The sequence below is a fragment of the Vanessa tameamea genome, chromosome 17 (genome assembly GCF_037043105.1).
Source record: "Vanessa tameamea isolate UH-Manoa-2023 chromosome 17, ilVanTame1 primary haplotype, whole genome shotgun sequence".
Taxonomy (NCBI): Eukaryota; Metazoa; Arthropoda; class Insecta; order Lepidoptera; family Nymphalidae; genus Vanessa; species Vanessa tameamea.
Genome location: NC_087325.1, coordinates 3,397,535 through 3,423,132, shown reverse-complemented (window position 1 = coordinate 3,423,132; position 25,598 = coordinate 3,397,535). Strand labels below are relative to the sequence as shown.

Below are 25,598 nucleotides of genomic sequence, written 5' to 3'. Positions count from 1 at the left end.
ATAAAGAACGCAGTTTCTTTGAAAACTGCAACTAACTTATTAAAGCAACTCTTTGCGGTTAGTGTTATAGTTATAATAAAATTATTGAATGTTATCGTCTTGAATATTAAATTTGTGCAAATTGAGAAGTATTCACAGATAATTTATTATTTTGTCATTGTCAACAATAAATATTTTTGAAGTCAATTAGTTAAGAATAAAATAGCTATAATTGCTTATAATTCCTTAATAACTTCTTAATATTGCTTTTAGCCTTATAACGTCTATTAAATTTTATAATAATTACATAAAGATTACATGAGCATGATATAATGCTAATTCATTTAAGGTTACTAAACTTAAACGTTATGGAAAATAAAATGTAGTATTTTATTATGATACTGATACATAAAATTCAATATCTAATCAAAGTAAGTAAATCGCGATTTTCATTTGTCTGGGTTGCTTGGGATTAAGCGTATCATTTATCAATTTTGCAAAATAAGTAAGTAGCATATAGGTTAGTAATGTCGATCGGTGCTCGTGAAGGTGTTCCGTGTTTGGTGAGCTCAAAGCGCTCGGTGGGCGAAAGGCGGTTGCAATGAAACGTCTAGCGGTATTTCATATTTTTATTTTTACACTTTACGTCGGTGACCGTAAACGAATTTTACTACATCGCTCCATCATTTCAATTTCAATTACACGATAGAATGGTACTAGAACATAAATATTTTTTTCGTATTTATTTTAAGATCAAATAGATAATCTTTTTTACATCCTAATGTAACGATATTATTTAATTTAATTTGTAATTATATTAGGCATAATACAACAAATCAAATTATACAACTTATAATTATATTCTTTACGGGGAGAACAATTAATCTATAAGCTAAAATCATTTGAATTACAATTTATAAATACTCGTAACAAAACTGAAGGAACTAAATATTTCATGTCTACTAAATTAATACAATCACATTTTATAATAATAAAAATACACAATTTCTTAAATTTATGTACCTATTAAATTACGTCCTTACATTTGGCTCCTGATGTGAATCGACTGTACACAGTAGGGACAGGCTTAAGAAAATATCGAAATGAGCTGATCCCAATACAAAAGTAGTCGGGGACCAGTACGAGAAAGAGCTAACATCATAAATCTGAACAACTAAAACAATTATATATATAGTCTACAACATAAACTAAGCGCGCATTAAATTAAAAAATATGAGATTCCTATTGCTTAGGTATAGAAAAATAATTAATATATTCTCATAGTCATTCTATCCCTCGCCGCACACATTAACAAATAACAAACTTAATTAAAACGTTTCAATTAAAAACTTTAACAAAATCACTCTAATACTGCTGAATTTGTACGAATTAGGTAAACTCTATGAACCGACGACACATTGTTCGATCACAAGTCACAATACAACACATTACTTTAAAAATAATCGAAACGAAGAAGCAATAGTCAACAAAACCAGTCTGGAGATGTCCGCCGATATGATTACGTTTCGTTTGCTTTGGCACATGTATTTATATTACTCAATTAAATTGAAACGATACATCGAAATAAATATAATATTATTTAATACACCAGCGAAACGGCTCATTTTCTAATGATTCGGTTAAACTATTTCACAAACATTGATATATTTTTTGGAATCGTATCTTCGAAAGTGCACTGGATTTTGTAAGAAAACAAACTGGTTGGTTTTATTAAGACAAGCGAAAAGAAAGCGTGGAAAAAGCAATAATTATACAATCTGTTAAACTATAGGTACATATTCAATTATACAATTCGTTAATATATAAAATCCCTGTAATGATATATTGTATAATGACGTGACACTATTGTGTAGACTACGGTATGGTATGCGACCGTTCGTTGCTGAGTACTGTGATTATGTGTAATTTACAATTATACAAAATAGAGTCGAAAATAGTTTTCAGTCTTCTGTTAAGAGTTATGCAGTTTCGTAATGTGTATCGACGACTATGATTAATCCAATTAATAGAGATATATGTTGTGATTAACTCGCGGAAACCGCTTTTGATATATGTTATGGTTCTGAAGTAGATGTCCACAAAACGAGTAACTATAAATACTATTAAAGATATTTGGGAATGTTCGTAGACCGTTAAGTAAAACATCATATTCTTTAACATAGCTATAAATTAGTATTGTATAACTAAACCGTATATACATAGGTAGGTTAACCGCCTACGACTTGTGATATCGCGTCACGTTGTATCACTAATTCAATACGAAATAATTGTATACAATTATCTAAAGCCAGGTAGTGTTGAACCTCGATTTATTCTAACTTTCACATTATTCACTAAAATCTTGAAAGCTCCTTTTTATTTGAACATTGAGTGCAGATACTTTATTTGTCTAAACCTGGCGCGCACTGTCGCTATTACGTAGTTATTGATAATGAACTCTTTGTTTTTTTAATCTGTAATCACAAAATTGCTTACGTCACGATGCGATCTGGACCACCCGAACGGTCGCGGGTTCGCCCGAGCTCGGATCACGAACTCCACAGCGCTTCAAAGCTCGTGATATATCTACGTGTCATGCTAAACTTTATGGTTAACATGACCTCGTTTACTTTTTTTTCTATGTTCAGTGTTTTGCCGTAAATAGGGGCCGTTCGATTAATGAAAGTATCTTTTTATTTTGTAAATAATTATTTTTCTTGTTCTGTTTTTGAATGTAGAGTGTGACTAGTGCGTCGCGGACCTTCCTATGACGTATCGACACGTCGACAGTCGAACAGTTCACTGTAATCACTTCACTAATTCTACAACAATTACAAATACAGTACTATTTACCATTTTAGACACGTAATGTCTCCTTAATTAATGGTTAATTCAAATTTATAATCCATTAATTTATAATAACTATTTACATTTAAAATTGTTATCTTCGAATAAAACTATTATTACGAAATATTTTACAAACTTTGGTGAAATGCAGAAGTCAACTCGCACATGTAACATATAATATCTAGATTAGTATTAACATAGGAAATATAGGCAAGAATTCATCAATGATAGACTTTCAATAGTAGTAATATCGTAGTCTTAAGTGATATGAAATATTAAAATAATATCGATAGAAGGGAACGTCGGAATGGAATGTCAACAATAAAGAACACATCGCCGCGTGGAATGATTCGACTCAGCGATAAAAATCACAACACCTTTCACACTTATTGCACTCCTTCGGAATAATAAATTATCGCCTATAACTTATACGCGATTTTAAATATACATTTACAATATTAACACATCTTTTAAATATAAATTTAACTAATTTTCAAGAGTGGACGTCGCTCTCCTGAGCAGCGGGTGTGTTCGACACGCGCACGTGTCCCGAGTGTGATCTGGCGAAACTGAAATTCTTTCAGTATACACCGCTACCTAATGGATAATAAAATTTATCTTCTTTAAGATATTGCACGAGATAGTGAGTAAATACACAATATAATTACAATTAAAATTCAAGTTCGGGATACACTAATATAACTTCAGTTTCACCGTCGCTCAATTACTCATAGCGAAACTCGCGATCATACGTCCGTAAATTATAAAGATCTCGCTCCGGACGCGTCTCCCTTGCGCCTCGTCCGATGCGATAGCGTAGGACAGAGGAAAATATTGGGATTCGTCGACGGAGACGGAAAGATGAATTGTAAAGGTATGGGTTGTTCAAAACGTTTCAACTAATTTAAATGGAAGAAGCGGGTTTAATCTTGCCCGTTGTGGTGCAGCAGCGTGCGTCCGTCGGGCGGGTGCGGCGCGTGTGCGGGCGCGCGGTACGTGTCGCCCTCTTCGTCCGCAGAGTTCTCCTTTGACCGGTCGCTCTTGCAATCCTCCTCCTTCGTGACACCGGACAGAGAGTCGAGGGCCATCGGCATCGACTGATATAGCTCTCTCGCTTTCTCGCTTGGTGGTAAAAGGTGGAGCATGTTCAGTGGCATCGGAAATCCGGGAGGGAATTCCGGATAAAACCCTTGCTGAAACGGATTGAACATCGGATTCGAAGATATGTCCGGTTCCGAGCTCGCGGGTCTTTGGCTCGCGTTCTGGTGTTGATCGTCTTTGTCGTGGTGTTTGCTGGTCGGATGGTTGTTGTTGTTGTTGCCGGAATTTAAGTTTAAGACTTCTAGCGGACCCCCGATGCAATCTTTCCTTAGCTGTTCCAGTTTCAAGCTCTTGCCGTATTTACCCCGTACATACATGAGCAATGAATTGTACGGGATGCCGAATATTCTTGAGGCTTGGCTCGTAGTCATTTTTTTGTTCCAGACGTGTTGAAGTGCTTCCGTTAGTTCTGCGTTTGTCCATGATCGAGGAGGGCCACCACGCGGTGCGCTGTGCTGCCCCTTCGGTCGCCCTGGAGAAGAAAGTGTATACATTAGATACGAAGCTTAAAATATTTAATTCGCTAATTACGTAATGGAGGTCGCATTCAGTGATTTACGAGTGAGCAAAATGCAAGCAGCCGGTGCAGGGTAGCGCACGACATGTGCCGTGAGCGCTCGTTCCGCCGCCCCTCACCACGGTATTACCGAATGCACAACTATCTAATAACCGTGTTTTGGCGAAGCAATAACTCGGTAGCGACAGTCGACACTCGGCGAAATGAGCGGGTTGCGGCGACGCGCCGGGATTCGCCATTAATTCGCCGCGAGCACGCGACTATTAAGGCGGTTCTGTCAAAAAGAAAAGCGGACGTGCATATGCCGGCGACGTCGCCCCACGTAACTTTATAGTTTTATAATTTCGACGGATCACGTTAACTCGATTCCGATCAGATAATTCGAGGAACGTTTCGGATTACGGCCGGAATGATATTTTATTATGGAAATTAGTTTTTCTTTTAATAGTCGTCGCGGGTCACGCGAGCGCGGTCCGCATCGCGGAAATTAAGGATGTTTTCCATTTAGTAGTCGCGCTCGTTAGCATTTTATAAGGAAGCATCGCCATGCACGTTGCAGCGTCTCGAGCGATGGGCGCTAATCGATCGGCGACTATTGTGTGCGACATCGTGCGGCCTAGCGCGGTGCATTGAAAGCATACGTTAGACTCGCCGCCTGTTCCCCTATGAGATACACTATCAGATCGTCTTAATAAACATTCGTCGGGAAACAATGGCCGTTTAACATTGCGCGATGCGATTGCAGCTCTGAGCGAGATGTGTGATGGGATGCAGTCGCTATCTGCGTTCTGCTAATATTGACTTGTTCTATTGTTGTTTGTGTTCTATGTGAATGATTTTAGTTTAAACGTTAATATATTTTTGCATTTATCGGTTAAACGTAACGTTTTATAAAAGAGATTTGTATCAATTCATGAGTTGCCTATATTCTAAACTTTGTTTAAGAAGATTTAACAAATAAAATGTAACTATTTTGTTTAAGTATATGTGTTGTACGATATAATCACTTATACTTTTGCATCCTCTGCCTGGACTTATGTAGCGGAACTTTAACATGTTTTTAGCATACGTCACAGTTATATTGGTCACAATATTAGATTCTTTTGGACTTACGTTATTAATAACGCTTTTACTAAAACTAGTAACAACTCTGAGATGAAAAATAATTTAAAAAAGCTCCCCTCCGGTCATATTAAAAATAAAATGGAATTATTTTTGGTAAGGTATTACTTACTTAAATATTTTGATTTAATTTACAATGAAATAGTTTACGAATGTACCCTATATGATATTTTATGGCGCAGCCAAAACATAGTTTTGTGACTTTTAAAATTCCTAAATATAGCTGTGACGTAATTAGGAGCATTTGTTCGTTACAACGTCGAACTAATCTTTTTTAATTATAACTATTCCTAGCAACGTCCATGCGCCGTCAACCAGGAACGAAGATAGAGGAATAAAGAACATATTTAAACCGGAACAAAACAATACAAAGTATTGCTGACTGAAGGTAGTATATCACCCCTGAATACCTACAAATGAATATAAAATATAACTTACATTTCTTCTTGACGTTCGTGAAGAGCTGCGCGTCTAGCGAAGGCGCGCGGTGTTCGACGTCCATTAGCGGGTACATTTTGTGTTCCATGCCTGGCGGGAACAGACCCAGCGGTGACTCCATGCCGAACACTGTAACAAACATACGGATTACATAGATGTTCTCAATATTTTTAATACTAATTTTTATTATCGATTATTCAATTTGTATTGCAAAACTTTAAACTAACACAAGTTGAAAATAAAAAATAATAACTATAATTTGGTGAGCTTAAGGTAATTTAAATTCTCCATTTTTATTTGTAAACTTGTTAAATAGAGTTAAAATTTGTAGGGATGTTTGAAATAAAATGGAATAAGTGCTAATGCATGTAGTACAGTTTGGTATATACCTGTTGTGTAGTTGCATTCTAATTATTATGAAAAAATAACTAACTGTCTCAAAAAAGTTATAATTGTGCAGCGTGAGTGGATAGTCTATATTAACAAGAAATTAGAAAGAAAAACCTTCAGAAAGTAAAATTAAACGTGTTTAGTTCCGCTATTCGACGCGAGATGGCGTTACACGTGAATTTTCTTCAACACAAGCGAATAAGTTATTTCGTGAACTATTCTAGCTTTTATTGTTAAAAATAGAATAGCCAGCGAATATGATTTATAATAATATTTAGAAAATAAATAATAGTACAGTATAGTACTATTTAAAAATATTGTTTATATAATTTTTTATACACAACATTGTGGACTACGATGTAAAGTTGATTTAGATTTTCCGTCTAAGCTAAATGAGATGTATATTGAAACGTATATAATATAACAGTGTCTGAGGAGCTTCGAGCGGTGTTTCTCGTCGCAATAATAAATGGCGGATTACGTCGGTCCGTGGATGTGGATGTAAATAAGCGACAGGGCGAGGTGTCGTCCGTTGAACCAAACGCGACTAATCGATAACGCTGCTTTATTACTAGTCTATCTTATTCCTTATTCTCATTCCTATTCAACTATGTCTAAGTACTTCTAAATTAATTTTACGTTTATAGGACTGATTGTCAATTGAAGACCAGTAAACACTGCTGGTAGTGTTCACATACTTAACATTAATGCTTTAATGGAATCTTGGATTACGATTTATCAGCGAACTCGCGAATAATTTTGATTTTTGCATACTTTTGAGAATCGGTATTATACTGTCCCAATGTCTCGCGTCCCTAATTAGAGAAGGCTATCAATTTTAGTGTATTTTTTATTAAATACAATATATTATCTCGAGTGTATTATTTCAATTTGATGACAAGATTCTACTTCTAACCTCCAAATCCCTTGTAAGTGCACCTTTGGAAGAGTGGAAAAATAGGGCATTAGACACATTTTATTGGAACGTGAAAATCATATGATTTACAATTCCAAATTTAAAATTACTTGCATACAAGATCTGGCAATATTTAACATTATTGTTATATAAATATTAATAATAGCATCAATAACATTAATATACGTTATATAAGTGGGTGGCGATGCATCCAAAATTATATTTTATGTAAACGATATAAATTAGTTTTCTCATTATTATATGGTAATGTCGTTATTATTATAAATGTTTATTAAGAAATATGTGAATCATGTCTAAAAAGTACTTAGGTATTATAAGCAATATTAAAAAATGTTTTTTATAACGAACTAAAATTACTTTTTTAAATTTATGTAAAATTCATAAAGTTAGGTAATATTTATAAATTGGGTAAACTATTTGTTAATACAATAAAGTACATAGTTTCGACGGTTGCAGTAACAGTAAAAGTGAACCCAACACCCACAGTCCACATTGCCTATATCCTCTCATTGGCAGGTTATAATTTACTAGTTTCGCACGCGGTTACGCCCGTACTCGCCGTCAAACCTAACCGTAGCTTGGCAGACTATAAAGCTAACTATCCACTGGCTGGTCACTTGGTAATTTATATGGACCTCGTATCATTTTGTTTTGTATATTTATTGTGATAATTTATAACTCAGCAATTAAAGATAGCGTTAACTGTTTTGTGCTTATAAATTTGTTGCTTACCGGTCACTAGTTTTCGCCCCGGTTTCAATAGTTTATGAAATTCGTTAATATTAAAGTAAAATAAAAATCATTTGAACACCGTAACCGTTGCTATTTTATCAATGGACGATAAGTTTTATAGTTATTTCGTAATATTAAACGTATGTTACGGATCTAATATCCCACGTAATTAGTATGTGTTATGAAATATTTCCCGCTTCTGTATAATCACAGCGTGTACTAAGGAAGGCTTATGTGCTTGCTACTCGACTAATAATAATATATAATTAACGATGTACGACAGAGATTTCCATCTCGGTCCGCGTATTCTTTGATTTCAAGTTGGTCCAGTTTCATTATTTGTATTAAGGTTGTTTAAAGGGGTGATGTAATAGTTGAATATTTTTTGATAGTTTTAATGTTTGAGACGTTATTTTAGACTTGACGGATGTGGAATTCGTTTATGTCGCTATTAAACCTGTGTTTACAGACGCAACAACAAATGCATGATATTGCAATATAAAAAGGACGTAACTCATTAATTTGAATTAAGAATTATTATAATAATGATTGAGATACTAAAAATACATTCGCTCCATAAAAATGTATGTATTTTTAACTCTTGATATGTTTGATTACTTCGTTATACGTTCACGTTGCATTAAAGTGGTCATAAACAAGATTATTCGGTGAATTAAAACCTCCATTGTTTTAGTATCGATAAATAATAGTGATTTTTTTTTGTTATGCCAGAATGGTAAAGGTGAAAGTTTGAAAATCCAAAATTAAAATTAAAAATTTTAAGTTGAAGAAAAATAATAATTAGTTACTTGAATATTGCATTTGATGCTGGACTGGATTTGTTTTTTCTATATCGATATTTATTTTTATGTTTACTGAGAAGGATAAAGTGATGTCTATGTTTTATGACTAGGTATGTGATATGTTCAATATTATTAAATACATAAGTTGGTTTTAAATTGTTTTTATTCTTAAAAAATATTATTGTAAGATCAACGCAGATGCAAGTAGATGTATCGATACATAATTACTATCACTAATTTAGTAATCTTTACCAAGCAGTTTTCTTTATAATGTAACAACAATGGTTTCATATTAAACACGATTTTTTTCTTGTCTAAATATGATACATATATACGATTTCCAATTTAATATTGGAAATTAATTCGGAATGGTCTTATGTCTGATATATAGATATAAATATGAATAAAGACTAGATGAAATATTACTGTTTTAAATAATACTAAGTAATATAGAATATAAATGTTATGCCATTATAAGTATTACTTATAATAACATAAGGACGATATTACTTTGTCGCAGATATAACATTTAAGATCAATAATGGAACGATTTTAAAGACTTATTTAGATTTTAAAATATGTCCGTATTCGATTTGTGGTTTACTTTTAGAAATGAGAATGAAATAACAAAAACTGGCAATAAAACATACTTTAATATGTGCCGTTTCGTATTTTTGTATCGCTTTAGTATTATTGTACTTGGCATACCGCCAACATTGCGGTAGGGCTGTGTCCTACAATAATAATCACCATTAACTGTTACAATAAAGTTCCTCCCATCTCTGTCATATGAATTTTGTCTTTATATGTAGGCTCTTAAAATATTTTACAGAAATACATGTCAAATTAGCAACGAAAGTGTAGCAACCCTGTATATGCCATGTGGATATACAGCGTTTGGACCAATTCCCGAGTTTTATGGGCCCGGAGCTAACGAACAGTTAATTCCTATCACTCGTTAAAGCCAGTGCAGATAGTGCTCGTTATTTGCATAATTACCCGTAATCAATACACACTCGCATCGCCGGTATTGGAATTAATTGTGCAGACCTGAGCCGTCTTAGATACGCTATATCGTGTAAAGCTACGAAGTCACTTCAATCGGATTAGGTAGCATTGATTTTGAGCAAAGGTCTCAAATGTAAAAACGAAAAAAAAAAAAATGTACCGCGAGGAAATTGCAAATGATTGCGTCGGTGAAAACTGCAACAGCGGGCATAACGTGTTAGTTTCGAATTCATTTTCTTATTATTATTGAAATTGTTTTTTTAACGAGTAAAATTTCTAGCAGAATAGCGTAAACCTTGTGGTCAATTAGTCGTGCCGGCGTCGGCTCACTTGACGCTTTCTAATTCTAGTCTTTGAGACACCTCACAAAACTAGTCGACCATAAACAATGATTTACGAAACACGCCACCGAACGAGCGCAGTACGTTAACGTTCAGTCTGACATTTTTTCACCAATATTACACAACGACAGTTTCAGATCTTTACAGTTTGTAATACGCTATAGGAACGATAGTCCGGACGTATTAAGCGGAGTGACTTAGGCGAAATCGGAATATAACCCTAATAGACAACAACAAAGTTCGTTTACGATCGATCGCCGGCGCCCCATATGCAACACATCGAAATCGAAAGCGCTCTCGAACTTCGAAACTCGGCTCAACCCTTTCGCGCCCACAACACAACTTATCAAAGTTCACCCCGTTCATTCAGACAAAAGTTAATGCACCCTCTCACTCCCTCTCAGGGTCACGCACATGTGTTGTTGTGTCTCGCTCGCCTCACATGCGTAATCCTTCGCAACCCGACGAGGGGAAAAGTCGTCGTCGTGGGCGGAAGGGTTTGCGGCGGGATGATATATTTCGGGGTCGGGTTATACGCACATCGCACGTGACGTGGTGCTAGGTCGGGAAGGGGTTCCCGGTCGCTCATTCATGGGTCACACACGGGTGGAGGGCGCGGGTGGCGGGCGACGTCGAGCTCGTGTGGGAGTCGCCGCGTGTTGTCTATGGTCAGGCCGCGCGTGCTCGACGTTTATTTTGCAACCAGATTTACAACTATAACTGTAAATTAACTTTATCGAGCGGACCCGAATCTAGGTCGTATGGAATCAGCATTAATTATCGCTCTAATCTTAGGGCCGATGTCGACTCCGCGTACAATAGATCACATGATAGATAGCGGTGCACGCCAAGGACGCGAAAGTAATAAAGCGGGACGAATGCTGCGACTGTCTTGAGATATGCAGTAACTGGGTTAATCTATTGTCTCTGAGAAATACATAGAAATCGATGTGGGGAATAATTAAATAAAGAAGTCTAGGTCATCGCCGAGCTGCCTATCCTTGCATTGTTCTGTTCGGAATGATCGCGTGTCCAGTGTAAGTCCTCATTACATAAATCATGGAGGGTGGATATACCGATGAACACTTATGAAGGAAACCTGCCATTTATCAAACCTGTCCACCTTGACTAGATCGCGCGAGAAAAAAACAAAGCGTCTATATGCACGACAGTTTTTAATCGATTTCGTGATTACAATCGAATAAAAACCTTTTCTCGATTCGGTATCGATAACAAATTGCAGTCATATACGGTATTTTGCAATTAAAACTTCCATTTTGATGGAAGGTTACAGAATATAAAATACTTTTTGTCAATAGTGAAATGTTTCGTTCGATTTTGAATCGTGAAGTAAATATAAAAAGATAAGGATTCCGTAAGCATTTAATTCGTATTATATTAATACAAAAAAAATATATATATTGTCAATTTACAAATAAGTATTCATTACTCTAAAAAGGTTAGAAAATATTTGTTTTTTTTATATAAATCTTGCTATTAGTAAGGCATGAAGTTTAAATTGTGTAATTGGGTACCTACTACAATTTTTATTTACTTTTTCGGTCAGTTAGGCTAATAATGACAAAGGAATAATGACATAAGTTATTATATTTTTAACAGAGGTTTTACCGTTCGTTTCACGGAATACTTGTAAATTCGAATTGTTTAATGTTTTATTGAAGAAGTGATTTATAATAGGGTAATAATTTTTACCTTTGCACCGAGTGACTCGTAAATGTAACATTACAAAGAGAAACTGATACGGTTTTTAATCTTTATCTCAAAACAGTAATTGTCAGCTTATTTAATTGCTTTCTCAATAACAATTCTTACACGGATTTTGAATTAAAGTTTCAAATTTGTATTAATAGGGTTGTCATAATACTGTTTACACATCGTAATGTTCCTTAGTTATAATAGTTTTGAGACGTAATTTGCTTGAAAAAACGTAATTTTTTATCGGTGAAATAGAACTAAAGATTTATTTTAGTATACAATATAGTTGTTATATAGGTATTTTTTTCAGTAGTATATGTGCTGGACTTGACTTAAGGAGGCTAAACTTATTAATATTCATATTCACGGTAACGATGTACTCTATAGAGATTAAGGAGTACCATCACTTCTTAAAGTGAATGAGTAATTACATGGCTGTATTTTAGCATGATTTAGATATAGATGTTAAAAGCAAATAGTTATAGCCGGTAATTCCCCTTTATTAATTTCGGCTTTTAACTAGTTCGTTTAAATATTCTAATATATATATATTGAAACAAAAACGTTGTTTAAGGGGTGATGAGTTAAACAATGCTGTGCCTTTTTCTTTTGAATGTCAAACCATGACGACAGAAAGAGATATATAGTGGTTAACAAAACATCCGCTAAATGACCTTTATTTGTAGGGCCGTAAGATTTAAAGTGAAGTGAAGCTTAATCTCACACGTTATTTGATAATATATATTTTTTTGAATGTACGTAATTTACAAAACTAAGAAAACCGTAAATCGACAACCTTGTTTAATAAGATCACATTAGTCGAATAACACACGCACAAGCCTGGGAGAGTTCATACAAATGAATTGCTGGTAACGTGTTAATTTTTATTCAACCAATTTGGTTCTGAGCTTTCGTAATGTGTTTTCGTTACTCTCCATGGGCATTACCCATCCCGTGTGAGCCATTGTTTCTGAGACGGCCGAAAGAGGTCGAATAATTGTCTATGCCCTACAAAGAAAGGAGGTTTAATATCTGACATCTAATTTTTTTCCGATGCTCGATTTATTCCCATTGAGTCCACGACATTCACACTCGAAATTGTCTATTGTTGAAAAACCGCTGACTTTGTATTATTTTCATCCAGCAATCAATCTATAGTGAAATTGCAGTCTAATTTAATAGTAGTTGGAATACGTTTTCAGTTCATAGTTGATTTAAATTAATTCTTATTTTATTTATACTATAGGCTTCATTAAAACCTATTTGAACGTATTTATTTAAAATTGACATCACTTCATTTGACATGACTTTTGATAAATATAAAAATGATTTCATGTTTTTATTTTGTAGCTATAAAGTTTTATGAAATTTCCTTTCAGAGACAAAAGTGTATGAAAATGTGATTGTCAATTTTAACACTGCAGCTACAATATGAAATCTTGTAGGTACTAATCGTTTTAAAAACTAGTTTAATATTATAAAGAAACGCGACCAAGTAAACAAATTCCAAGGAAGTACAGAACAATATTGAGCATAACCTCTAATACCAATATGGGATATAGCTAAAAAAAAAATTACACTCAGATATATTCTGTGGTCGCGAACCAATCCCTGACTTCCGTTACGTATGTAATCTATCATGTGAAATAAGAAGTAAAACGATTGCGGTTCCTCGCGAGAATCGATTTAAGTGGCAACAATGATATGAATAAATAAAAATCGATTCAGTCATTATTCTTTAGTGATACTCGGTCACTTTCTCCGCATAAAGTAAACAAAATGGCACATTTTTATGTGTGAAATTAGTCTAACTGTATTTAAGATTAAAATTTTAAACTGTTTTCCGCTTGCAAAAATATAACGCACGATGGACAATGTTTTATTGAATTCACAATAAGTTTTTGTGTAAACTTTCTATTTAAACTAAATTAGGTTTTATATTGAGACTTAATCTTACAGTGGCTGGTTTGAACTTTTGTATCGTTTATGGTTCGTATAGTCAGTCTTCAGAGCCGTTACTTATTTGGTTGTTAGTGAATGAATGAATGATTAATTGAATGAAATAAATTACGTTTATAACGCACAGATTGATAATAATTTATGTCATATTTAAGTACTTTGATGTGTATAAAGCTTGTTAGGTATATGCAATAATTTTCATTCGCGATGGTACCTATATAAACGTCGGATGAATTTGAGTAATAAATACATAACAAACGCAAATGATCTTAACTTCAAGTTTTAATAGTGTTGTATAGAAAAACTTTTATGTATTTCTAAAAATTAACAATAACGATTTTTTGAGATGTGAATAGAAAACATAGAATCTAATTAGTAACGTTGTTTTGTAACGATCAACCGGATAAATAATTTCACTAAATACAAAATTAACGTTACGTTATTAAGGCCGTATACTTGTACCCATTACGTATCGAGTGTGGTCATTCTTATCACATATTACGTCACGATAATGAAGTAGAGAGTGACGTGTAATTGTACATTAACTGCCTTTTGTTATGACAATACAAATTACATTGTAATTACAGTTTCATTAACAAAAAATATAACATGTCGCAATCCCAAACATAAGCTAGGGCTGTCTATGTCATGGATTTGAATGAACTCTCGTTATTGAAAGGTTACGAGCTTTTTTTTAAATCAATATATCAATTTTTTTTTATTTCTGAATTATTTTATTGTAAAAAGTATTTAATCCATGGTTATAATGATGTAACAAATAAAAAGATAGATTCGGTTTATAGTAATGCGATAAAAATAATGAATAGAGGGAATAAAATAAATGTAATTCTATAAAAAATCTGCAACTTTCCATGGACAATTTTGTATGATATATAAATGTTAAACAAAATGAATTAGTGGTCAGTGTCATCCCTGACCATGCATCAGCTGAGTCGAAAGTCTATTGATATTGAGGCAAGTATAACAAAAAATTTTAGATTGATTCCAAATTGCTGTTTACGTGTGTGGTTGGCCACAGAAGTGATTTCCTCCGACGCGGGCGCATGCGCTACTGACTCATATACCTGACTCATATGTTTAATGTGATTTATAATGTGTTTGTTAATAAATTACTAGGAATATCTAAATGACATTGACCAAATTCTCGGTACAATTACATACATACGTGATTACAGTTTATGAATGAAGTATTGTCATAAAGTATTTATATTTCAATAAAAAATTTTAGTTCGACTTTTTATACAATAGGATTAATGTAATTATTTTATACGAATTATAAATGAATGGGTCAGGATTATTTACAACTTATGTGAAGCTAATGTGGTTCTTGACGTATTTTCGGAACGAAGTTGCGGTTTCCCGCGCTTTCGTTGTACTTCGAAACTTTGTGATCGAGGGCACGTAATCTGATTTCGATTTCTTACTCAGCTTTTTGTGACCGTAAAAAAGTAAAGGTTTGGTCTCTTCTCCCCCTTTGTTATACACCACATCTGAAACAGACTTACTGAATTGTTACGTAACGTTTATGATTTTGGTTTTGACCATGCCACTTATTTTCGATCTCTCGTTTTGAAATCCGTATCTTCGCTTTAATTTCCCGCACAACAACGTCTATTACTGTAATTTAATAGCAAATAAGGAAAGAACTTTAATATTCAACTTTTAAACTGTGCTGTTGAGTTAAATAAAATGGGTTTAAAATCCTAATGTACCTTTATAATTATTGCATCATTAAACTCTGTGACGAGACTCGGTTGTTAAGAGTAAAGCGTAAGAAGCGAGGTTTGAACAATAGAAAGAGTCTCTAGACGCCACAAGACTTATTAAAAAACATACTTATTAAACGCAAGCATAAAACAGTTTTTATCGCCGCCCGAGCTCTTGTCACTGTTCTGCAGTGCGGCGTTTTTGTCGAAATCATTTAGTCACTTCCTAGAATTATTCGATGAGCATCGACCGATCGTCTAAAGCTAACCCAGAAAATTTGAAAAGGTTCGCCAACATTGCCCGACAATTCATGTATCGATGGAACTTTTCGGTAGCGCTTTTCATGTGCACGGATTTTAATTGCTTTCTAAAGTCCATTCGTCGCTCGATTCCCATGACGGCCGCTGTGAAATCGACTAGCACACGTAGATGCATGACATGTAGTTTTTTCGTTGCGTTTTTTATGTTTATCGAAGAGAGAGATCTGGCCGGTCGCGGTCATTGTGCCGTGGCGAGAGCTACATCGCGACCTGCGTTTCCGAACGCATGCGGCCGGCGATCTTATTTTATTCTCATTCACGGGAAACTCATTCAAATTTAACGCACGGAATCGATTTAGCGTCGTGTGACGACGACACATCGCTACCGGTAATAGAGGCGAGGTTGTAATAAACCGAGTGAAAGGGAACGCATCTCGCTCCGTGTTAAGGATGAATGGATTATGGAATATTAATTATTCCGTGCGGCGCGCAGAGCTCGCAGCGGGCAGATACGATCATACGTGCACATCAATCTCGCTCCGGATTGTGTGTCGGCACCTCTTTATCGTCTACAAAAAAATCGGTTTTCACATGGTCACGGTAGACAATAGACGAGTGAGCATCTCGCTTGTTATTAAATTCGTATAAAATTAAATATAATGTGTGATTCTAGTTCCGGTTGCGTGATGGGAATGTCGGTTAACTGTTCTTTATGGGATCCGACGAAACAAATGTATCCGCGTAATGTCGTAAATTGCCATTTGTTTACATAAACCGGTGCGTCTGTCAGTCTCGTCTCGTCGATCTTAAATCGCTCAACTCTCAGTCCTATATTGAAATTGATATTTAGGTTGCTTTCAATGCAGATATTATTGATTACGGCGAGCCGTCGTAAAGTGCATGACTTATGGCGGGAACGAATACACGCGGCGGCGCACGCGCACATTTTCATGCAATTAACCGGCTCGGTAACAATTTTCTGTACGTATCATTACACTTGAGTTAATATTAGTTTAAATGCCACATTCTCACATCTCAGATTCAAAATACGTAAGCGAAATATAATGCTGGTTGACAATAGGCGTTATTTCCGTAATTGTGATGAATATTTAGTTTGTCTGTAATGATCGTTAGCATTAGAATCTTCTCCTGGCATTATTACCACTATGTCGAGGTTGGTCATTCCTAAGTAGGTATTAGTTTATTGTTATATAGAAGTAGGTTAGGTAGTTGAAAGCGTTTGAATAATATAGTTTTAAATACGTACAAATTCCTATAAGATATCTGTGTTGTATCTCGCGAGTGTCTATTCCTTTTATTGTAATGTTTCGAAAATGGTTTCAGTGTTTTTTTTTATTAAGGCTTTTCTATTTAGCGTTTCGTTAAGGAAGAGATCAGACTTTCGTCATCAGTCGGACATTTATGGGATGTTTCTATAGCACATCTATGATATTTTGTGTCTTTGTTTTACTAGAATTAATAGCAAATAGGGAGCAACAACACAATACTGTTGATACCTCACGCATGATCATAACCGGAAGAAGTTTAGGCGTAATTAGGCCATCGGATTTAGGTGCTTTTCGGGACATTACGAGTGTTAACACGACCAACTTCCAAATTTCTACTTTTCTCTTTAATGGTAGGTAGGTAGGTAGGTATCTATATGTATAATTGAATAACTCGTGACTGTCCCGAGCCGAGTTTTGATCAAGAGATGAGGTTGTTTAATATCTAATTGTAAATTACTTGATTAATCGCCAAGCAAATTGGAATAATAAAGTTTAAGTATTAATATTTTTATGGGTATTTATGGATGGTTTATAGTTATGTTCGCTCTATTGGTATCCCTTTCACAAGTCACCTGTTAAATAAATAGCAGGTAGAAATGTTCACAATAAATTATCGTAACACTACCGTAATGCGAAACGCCTCCAGCTTCCTACGTGTAGGGACCTATTTATGTCACTGGTTATCTTCGGTATCGAGACGATTGATATCGGCCTTACATCTTGTAGCGATGTGAGTTGAATTTGATTGGATAGTTTGTTTTATCTTAGCTATGTGCAGTCGAATTGTTTCACGTCTGGGTTCATATTGAAGTTGTTATCGTTCCGCAATATTCTATCGATATATTTTTCGAGTGAAACCTTTTTGGTTGGTTGAGGAATATTTCTTAGACTAATTTAAACCGTTCTTGTCGTTAAAAAGTTTCGCTTGTTTGTGACGTGTATTAAATTTCACGCGCTTTATTTTCGGTCTATATGCCTATCTTCATGTAATATGTATTTAAAAGCCGCTTGTATCGATTGGTATACTAAAATCTTTAATTAATTAATATTCAGGATACAATAAAATATAATTTTTACTTCGGTTAAAAGTACAATACTTCAAATTTTTTCTTCATAGTGGTAAATTCGTAATTTTTCGTTTGCAGGATTCTGATCAACCAATTAATTAAGCGCGTCGATAATTACTTTGATCACTAAGTAGTAGCTATTCTGAACTCCGTGCGAACAAGGATTTGTTAGAAGAATGTTACGGCTATCGCGCAGCCTATTAACTTTGTTAAGTCCTAATGACCCACGTGAAATAAAATAACTTAGGTATTCAAATAGGTTGTGATCTACATTCAGAGAGTTTTCATATACATAAATGAAAAGTATTATTAATCTGTCTTCGCCAATTTGGCTTGAACTTTGCGAATAAGTAAATACGTATTGAATAAATATTAAAATTAATATTAGCAAAGACATTATTTAAAATGTGGTTTTATTTTATCTCTGTTTATTTTAAATGTTCTCGTAAAAAAAAACAATTCCCACATAGGCACGTTATACAAACTTATTTAAATTGTTTTCTTGTTTTTTTTTATTTCATTCAGATATTAATGATTAAGGCATGTATCAAAAGTTCTCATCAATTTACAAGAGAGGATATATTGATTTTTACAGCACACCATGTTGCCGCCTAATTTAAAATGTGTTAATATTAATGTTATATTAAGATGGAGATTACAATCGCATGAGAAACAACTTAATCAGATATTAATCACATACAATAATTGATCTATAATGAGTTACTATTTATTCTTCACCTCTCATAAGGAAAACTTATACATGACAATAAAATTGCTACTGTTATTTATTGGTAGGATTAAATAATAATTTCTTTTTTGTTATGTTATTAAAATATTTCTCATTACAAAATGTTTCTATTTTGAACTATTTTACAAAATACAAGTAGGTTTTGTTAGGTATTGCTGGGTTAATGATTTTTGATCGAATGACCTATTGATTTTTTTCTTCGATTGTTTTTCTTGAAAAGGCGAAGACATTTCACCGACATAGCCTTAACTTATTTCAATTTGAATGTGTCGAATCCGCCGTTATATTTTTCCATATATAATGTTATGAATAAACACTGACAAGTAAACGCCATATTTGCAATTGCGCCAGTCGAAGCGCCGCAAAAACACAACATGTTTACAATACAATGGATGAACGGCATAGTAATTAACACAAGCACGATATGTTTGCATTAATTAATGAGATAATATTATGTGTAGTTCTTTTTAAGACACCATTAAGTTACGTAATAAGAAACAGCTAATTGATTGTTGTTTTTTTTGTATATTTTGCCGCTTACACGGTTTTCCTTTTTACAGTCATAATAATTATATTATTTTACAAAAGTAAGTTATACCTAAATGTATTTGGTTTTATTATCTCGTTTAATAAACAACTAGATTGATACAAATATTGATCTAAGAGTTCATTAGCTAAAATCTATGTATCGTGTAAAATATCTTACCTAATAAAAAAACCTTAACGGGAGTTCAAAAATAAACAGTATTATACATAATAAATAACTAATTTTAGTTGTTGCGTAAATTACAAAATATGGAACCACATCCTTGTTTAGTAACGATGTATAAAAAATAATTCTAATAGAATACGTTGTAAAATTATTCATAAGTAGTACCTACGTAGGTATACTATCCGAAATACATAATAAAACTTATATTGTAATCATAGCATGTGATAAAAAATGTTACAAAACAAAACTTAAACCGGTGTTTATATCTATACTTATATTGTAAATGGGAACTTTGTCTATCTACTCATTAACGGCCAGTCTACTAAACCGAATTTGATGAAATTTATTATGAAGCAAGTTTGAACTTCAAGGAAGGACATAGGCTAGTATCTACTAATTCGTCTGATACTATATGCTGGCTAGAGTCTACATCAATTTATTAATAGAAAAAAAGAAAATAGCTCAGTACAATTAGTCAGGACGGTTCAATACGGTTTTAATTATGCAATTACTTGTCAAATTAAATTGATTTGATTACATTATGTTCTATGAAGCTTTACAGCTCAAATATAATAAATTCAGGAACATACATTTATGCAGAAGCCAGAAGCCGAAAACGTAAGTGGGAAGGTACTTGTGAAAAATTACCAGTTTTGCAGTTTTAATACTAACTGTAAATAAGTTTTATTAATATAATCTTTACTTTTAATATAGTTCTGTAAAATAACGATTCAAGAGTGATTGTAAAAGCCTACTCGAATAAAATATATTTGATTTAGATTATTTCATTATACAAGAAGTATTTATACTAAATACTAGTTATTTGATATGTCATTTTATAAAAAGAGTATGTTGCTGATTCTAATATATACATACGTATCTCTGAACTAAACTGAGTAGGTACACTAAAATATTTGCTATCCTTTTCATCTCCATCCAAAAGAATGAGATAGCTTTTCCTTAATTTAAGCCATATTAGTTTGTTCTACAATAAAGTAAAATTGAAATGTAAAGTTTAAATAAATATAAATAATATTGTACGCGTTATTATTTATGAGTGCAGGTTGCGCAAGCGCTGTCTCAATTACAGTGACATCATTTTCCACTGATAAAGACATTAGACATATCTATCAATATTATTCATGTTGTTTGTTAACAATAAACTTTTTAATCTCATTAGGAGTAACAATAGCCGAGCAATTTAAAACAGAACTAGTTAACACTTTTACATCTAAGCTTTCAATTATATTTATATTTAAAAGAAAAGAAGCAATCTATCAGGTATTACTAATATTCATATTTTTCCCTTCAATGAAGCTTAAAGCTAGTGCTAGTTGCTAGCTAATAAAACAAGCAACAACATTAATATGGATCGGAGGCGTTTTTTAGACTTTTATTGTTATCTAAAAATAAAAGCTGTATGAGAACTATAATAGTATGTATATTCTAAGATAATACTTAAGGACAGTTTACACGATGTGGTAGTCAAGTAGGTCACCAGCGCGAAGAGACGATTGAATGTAAATGCGCGGGCGCAGCGATCCTCAGCGGTCCTCGGTTAGGGTGTCCACGAGTTCTTGGACTTTATTGATAATATGACCTAATTAAATCTACATTTATATTTTTAATAATATAAAAAATATATATATTCTTCGTCATGACCTAAATAAATACATTTATTTAATTTTAATGTTAGATATATAAACAGCAGTGAGGCGTATATGTGACATTTAATAGATTGAAATTATTAGCTCGAACGAACAAAAACTATTTTGTCCTGCGCTGTCGCATGGCAAACCTACTCACCCTTGCGTGCGCGCAGCTTCGTGCCAATGTCGTGGGTTTACGTTTTTTCTGCCACCCTTCAAGGCTGTGTACTCGATGTCTTTACCTTGCGTGTGTATTTATGTTAAACATTGTTGTACGTGGAATTATTGTTCTATACTTACCGATAACGGGGATATAGTTATGGCGCGAAATCAATAAGGGTTAATGTTTTATAATGTAGATAGGTGTGTTCGCAACTGTTCTCGTTTGAAATGTGTAACACATTTCAAAGATAAAAAACAATGCGTATGAAATTCTAGTTTCTTTTATATTTATTTGTGAGAAGAGTAGGTATAGGCGATAAATTATTCATTAATATATGTAACGCATGTAAAATATTACGGTTAATATTTTACGTATTTGTTACCTTTTTTTTTTCTCAAAAGAATTCTAAGGCAAAGATATTTGCCGCAACTTCTTAAAAAAAAAAACCAACATAAAACCAAAGAAAAGCTTATATTATTTTATATTTGCTTGAAATTCTTTTCATGTTTGATGTTATCATATTTACTGATTAGTGTAAAATAACAAGAGAAAATAAGATGACAAAACGTGCATGCTATTCGTTACGACAACCTGTTAGTTCTCTTACATGACGGTTTTATAGCTGTCTATGGTAAGTATTTTTTTTTATTCGTTCACAACTAATTATAATAAAAGAAATTGTTTACGTTTAAAAGTTCAATTATTACGTAGTACAGTAAAAATAATGACTAGAGTAATAAACAGTAAGCGTATTATCGCAAGCTGCAAATTTTCATAGCTTCACGTAATTTTCTGCAATTCTTATACCAAAGGATATTATAGTTATCTATTTATAATAAATAGATACACAATACATAGGATGTAATAACACAAATTGTCGTTTTCTTAGTCGTAAATAGTATAATGGAAAACAAAAAAACTACGGAGAAAATCAAATTTCGAATTACTTGACGACTCCCGAGTGGGCACAATCAGGAAACTCGCTCTGTGATTGCCAGTCACCGCCAACCCCTCATTACATTTACGCACCAACATTAAGCATAATCAACCTCTCATCACATACGGAGATGGAGGAAACAATAAAATGAACACTTATTAAAATTATACTCCACGAATGATTAAAAAAAATACATTTATTGTTATTCAAAAATAGAATGCTTTTAAAAACATAACAGTATCTTTAAAAAGACGTTTCGAAGCGCAGTTAAAGCTATTTGTAATTTTGCGTCCGCTACGAAATGACAAGTGCGGAAGCGTTCAGAAACTCCCCTTAGTATTTAGAGTCCCCACGCACGTCATCGGGGTGAGGCGAGTGCGTGCAACCCTTCATTACGGTGTACTATTATGACGTAATCAAGCACTCAGTCCACATACGAAAACGAGGAAACAGGAACAAAAACGACGAAATTGAAAGTTTTAAGAGTGTTAAAATTATAGTTCAGTGTTTTATTTAAACTTAAGCAAGCCAAGTTATTACCTCTTCGAATTAAAATATACATTTTGCGATTATTGAACGGAAAGTTAAACTGTCTTTATGAATATGTGCTGTAATTCATTTTCTTGACATGCATGCAATTATATTTCTGAATTTATATTCCATATTATTATACTATTACGGATCGCATTGTTCAGATAAATAAGCTCAGTAAGAATACATATAAGAAGACTACAATTACTGTCATTTCCTCAATAAACACGTTTAGAAATCGAAAAGGGCTCGTAAAACAAGACGACTGCTCTGATTGCTTCCTCTATCATGAGCGTAAGGAGAGCTCAAGCAATTATCGAAGAGTAAAATTTATACTGACACACGATTATGGAATGCATGCAAAGAACGGAATGGAACGCCATTTGAAATTATATTTTACACCGACTCCCGCGACATGCGAAGTTAATAGACCATATAAAGCTAAAACCTCTTTGGATAACACAGATAAGAAATCGACACATGAATGGGTGATCTTAATTTATCTGTGAAAGGTTCCGGTTAACACTCTGTGTCGATCGCTAATCGAATCATTAAACCTACATGCGATTTAATATATCGATAAGTTTCCATTACGTTAAAATAGTTTATAATTCTAATTGCGGACTTTTACTTTTGAAATAGTTGTATGTTAAAATTTTTTTTGTATATAATATAATATAATAGTTAAAAAAAACAAACAAAATAATTTTATAAAATTTTAGAGAATACTCAAATATCAAATCTATTAAATATTTTTTTAAGATTCGACGTATAGATTTATAAAATGTTTAGCCTTTAGAAATGACTATTCGACAATGAGTGGGCGAGGTCAGTTTTTGTTGGTACTATTTTATTATTTGGCAATTGTTCATCCACGACGACATTGTTGTTAACCTTAAGTTTTTATATATTATATACCTAATATTGTACTTAAGTATCACATTAAAACTGTCAAGGGATATTAATTTATTATTAAACGATAAATAAGATTGACGACCCAATAAGTGAAGAAACGCGGTATTTACCTACTACCTTCATTTCTTATCTCTTAATTAATCACACTAGTGCCATAAGTAATGCAGCTCCTACACTTTCCGAGGCGTTTCTTTAATACAATTATTTTCTAATTAGATTTGATAAGGATATAGCTATTTCAGTCATATTATGTACCTAGTAATTTGCGTTATATAAAAGTACTTACTGTGAGGTGGTGTCAAAGACAATGCGGAGACAGCTGGTGGTGGTACTGGTGGGAACATGTCCTGGTGCGGCGGAAACATTCTCGGGGGTGGAGGCACCTCTGACTCTGGCTCCTCGGGTTCCTGCTTGTGCGGCGAACGGCCGCGCGCCAGCCTTACGGCTTTTAGACCGCTGGGCGAGCGCCTCATCGATAGGTTCTCTGGCGTATCTGATTCTCCAGAGCGACGTCGCGGGCGTGCCTGCTTCCTCCTCGGTTGAGGGCTGTGCGGACTCGCTGGTGGAGACACCGCGGTGCCCCCCGTCGGCGGGCTGGCAGCCGGGGACCTCTCTGACTCCGCGCACTCCGCCGCCTCTTGGTCGGCTAGTCCACGCACTTGCAAAGATTCGCCTGCTCGGATCACCGTTCCCAGTTGCTCCTGAGCCACCGACACCTCCCCGCGATACATAAAGTCCACGACGGCTTGCACCTCCCATCCTTGAAAGTCTTTGAGCACGATCACTGGATGCTTACACGGATTCTCGCTGAATATACGCCTGAAGAGTGGGCTGCACGCTCCCAATAGAACCTTGTGGGCGCGAACGCGGCGCTCGGCGCAGACGAGCGTGACGTCGACGAGCGTCTCGGCATGCAGAAGTGCCTCGAAGGAGCGGAGCAGGTGCGCCTGGTGGTTATTCCAGCGCAGGCTGTAGTGCTCCTCGCCGGAGGTCGGCTTGTCGTCCATTGCGCGTGCCGGTGCGGACGCGTGTGCGGATCCGCGACGTGTCGTGCCCGCGGGCGCGTGCGCGGTTTCGCGCCGCCCTCCGCCCGCTGCACGCTCCAACCCTTTCGCTCAGATAGCACTCACGGAGCGCAACGTGAGCATCACTCAAAACGGTAAAGTTTGATAGCACTGCACAGCACTCGACGGTGAGGGTGTCGCGCGGATATCGTATCAGACGTGCAACGCGGGCGGCTCGCGAGCGCGGAATGAGCTGGGACGAGCGCACGGCGTGACGCGAGTGGCGAGTGGTGGCGACTGGCGAGCGCGGCGCGTGGCGGCGGCGCGGGCAGCAGGCCGGCCGCCGCGGGCCCGCCCCCGGCCCCGCCCTGCGCACACACGCGCCGCCGCCGCGCCCGCCGCCCGCCACCCGCACACGCCACACACATGTCACACATCGATACCTACATATGTGACGCCTACTCTACATTATGTATTTTTTCGGATACCTACACTTCGTTCGGAAAGTCGCCTCTTATAGATTTCAACGTGACAAAGTATAGTAGTCCAGTACGAATATATTTATCTGCGAGTGTGTACGTAGGTCGGGAGAGAGCGACAGTCTTTTGTAGGATCGGGCTCGTTTTAATGAATTTTCTCGCGGGAGTATCGCGTGATCGCTGATAAATATACTCAAATAGAGAAAGTGGGCGCTTTAGCAAATAT

At 35.0% G+C, this 25,598-nt stretch overlaps 1 protein-coding gene across 1 annotated transcript; it reads right to left on the bottom strand.

Moving 5' to 3' along the window:
• Positions 1–594: 594 nt before the first annotated feature.
• Lov (jim lovell) lies at positions 595–25,181 on the bottom strand. Its single transcript, XM_026639989.2, has 3 exons — positions 24,176–25,181; positions 6,005–6,133; positions 595–4,399 (listed from the first exon to the last, which is right to left on the bottom strand). The coding sequence occupies exons 1-3, from the start codon at positions 24,894–24,896 to the stop codon at positions 3,750–3,752; spliced, it is 1,500 nt and encodes a 499-aa protein (XP_026495774.1). The 5' UTR covers positions 24,897–25,181; the 3' UTR covers positions 595–3,749.
• Between the last annotated feature and the right edge of the window lie 417 nt (positions 25,182–25,598).

Excerpts from the sequence above, each read along its gene's own strand:
- Lov (XM_026639989.2), bottom strand. The coding sequence starts at position 24,896 with ATGGACGACAAGCCGACCTCCGGCGAGGAGCACTACAGCCTGCGCTGG. Across the intron at positions 6,134-24,175 it reads GTCTTTGACACCACCTCACA|TGTTCGGCATGGAGTCACCG; the intron begins GTAAGTACTTTT and ends TGTTTGTTACAG. Across the intron at positions 4,400-6,004 it reads CACGAACGTCAAGAAGAAAT|GGCGACCGAAGGGGCAGCAC; the intron begins GTAAGTTATATT and ends TTTCTTCTCCAG.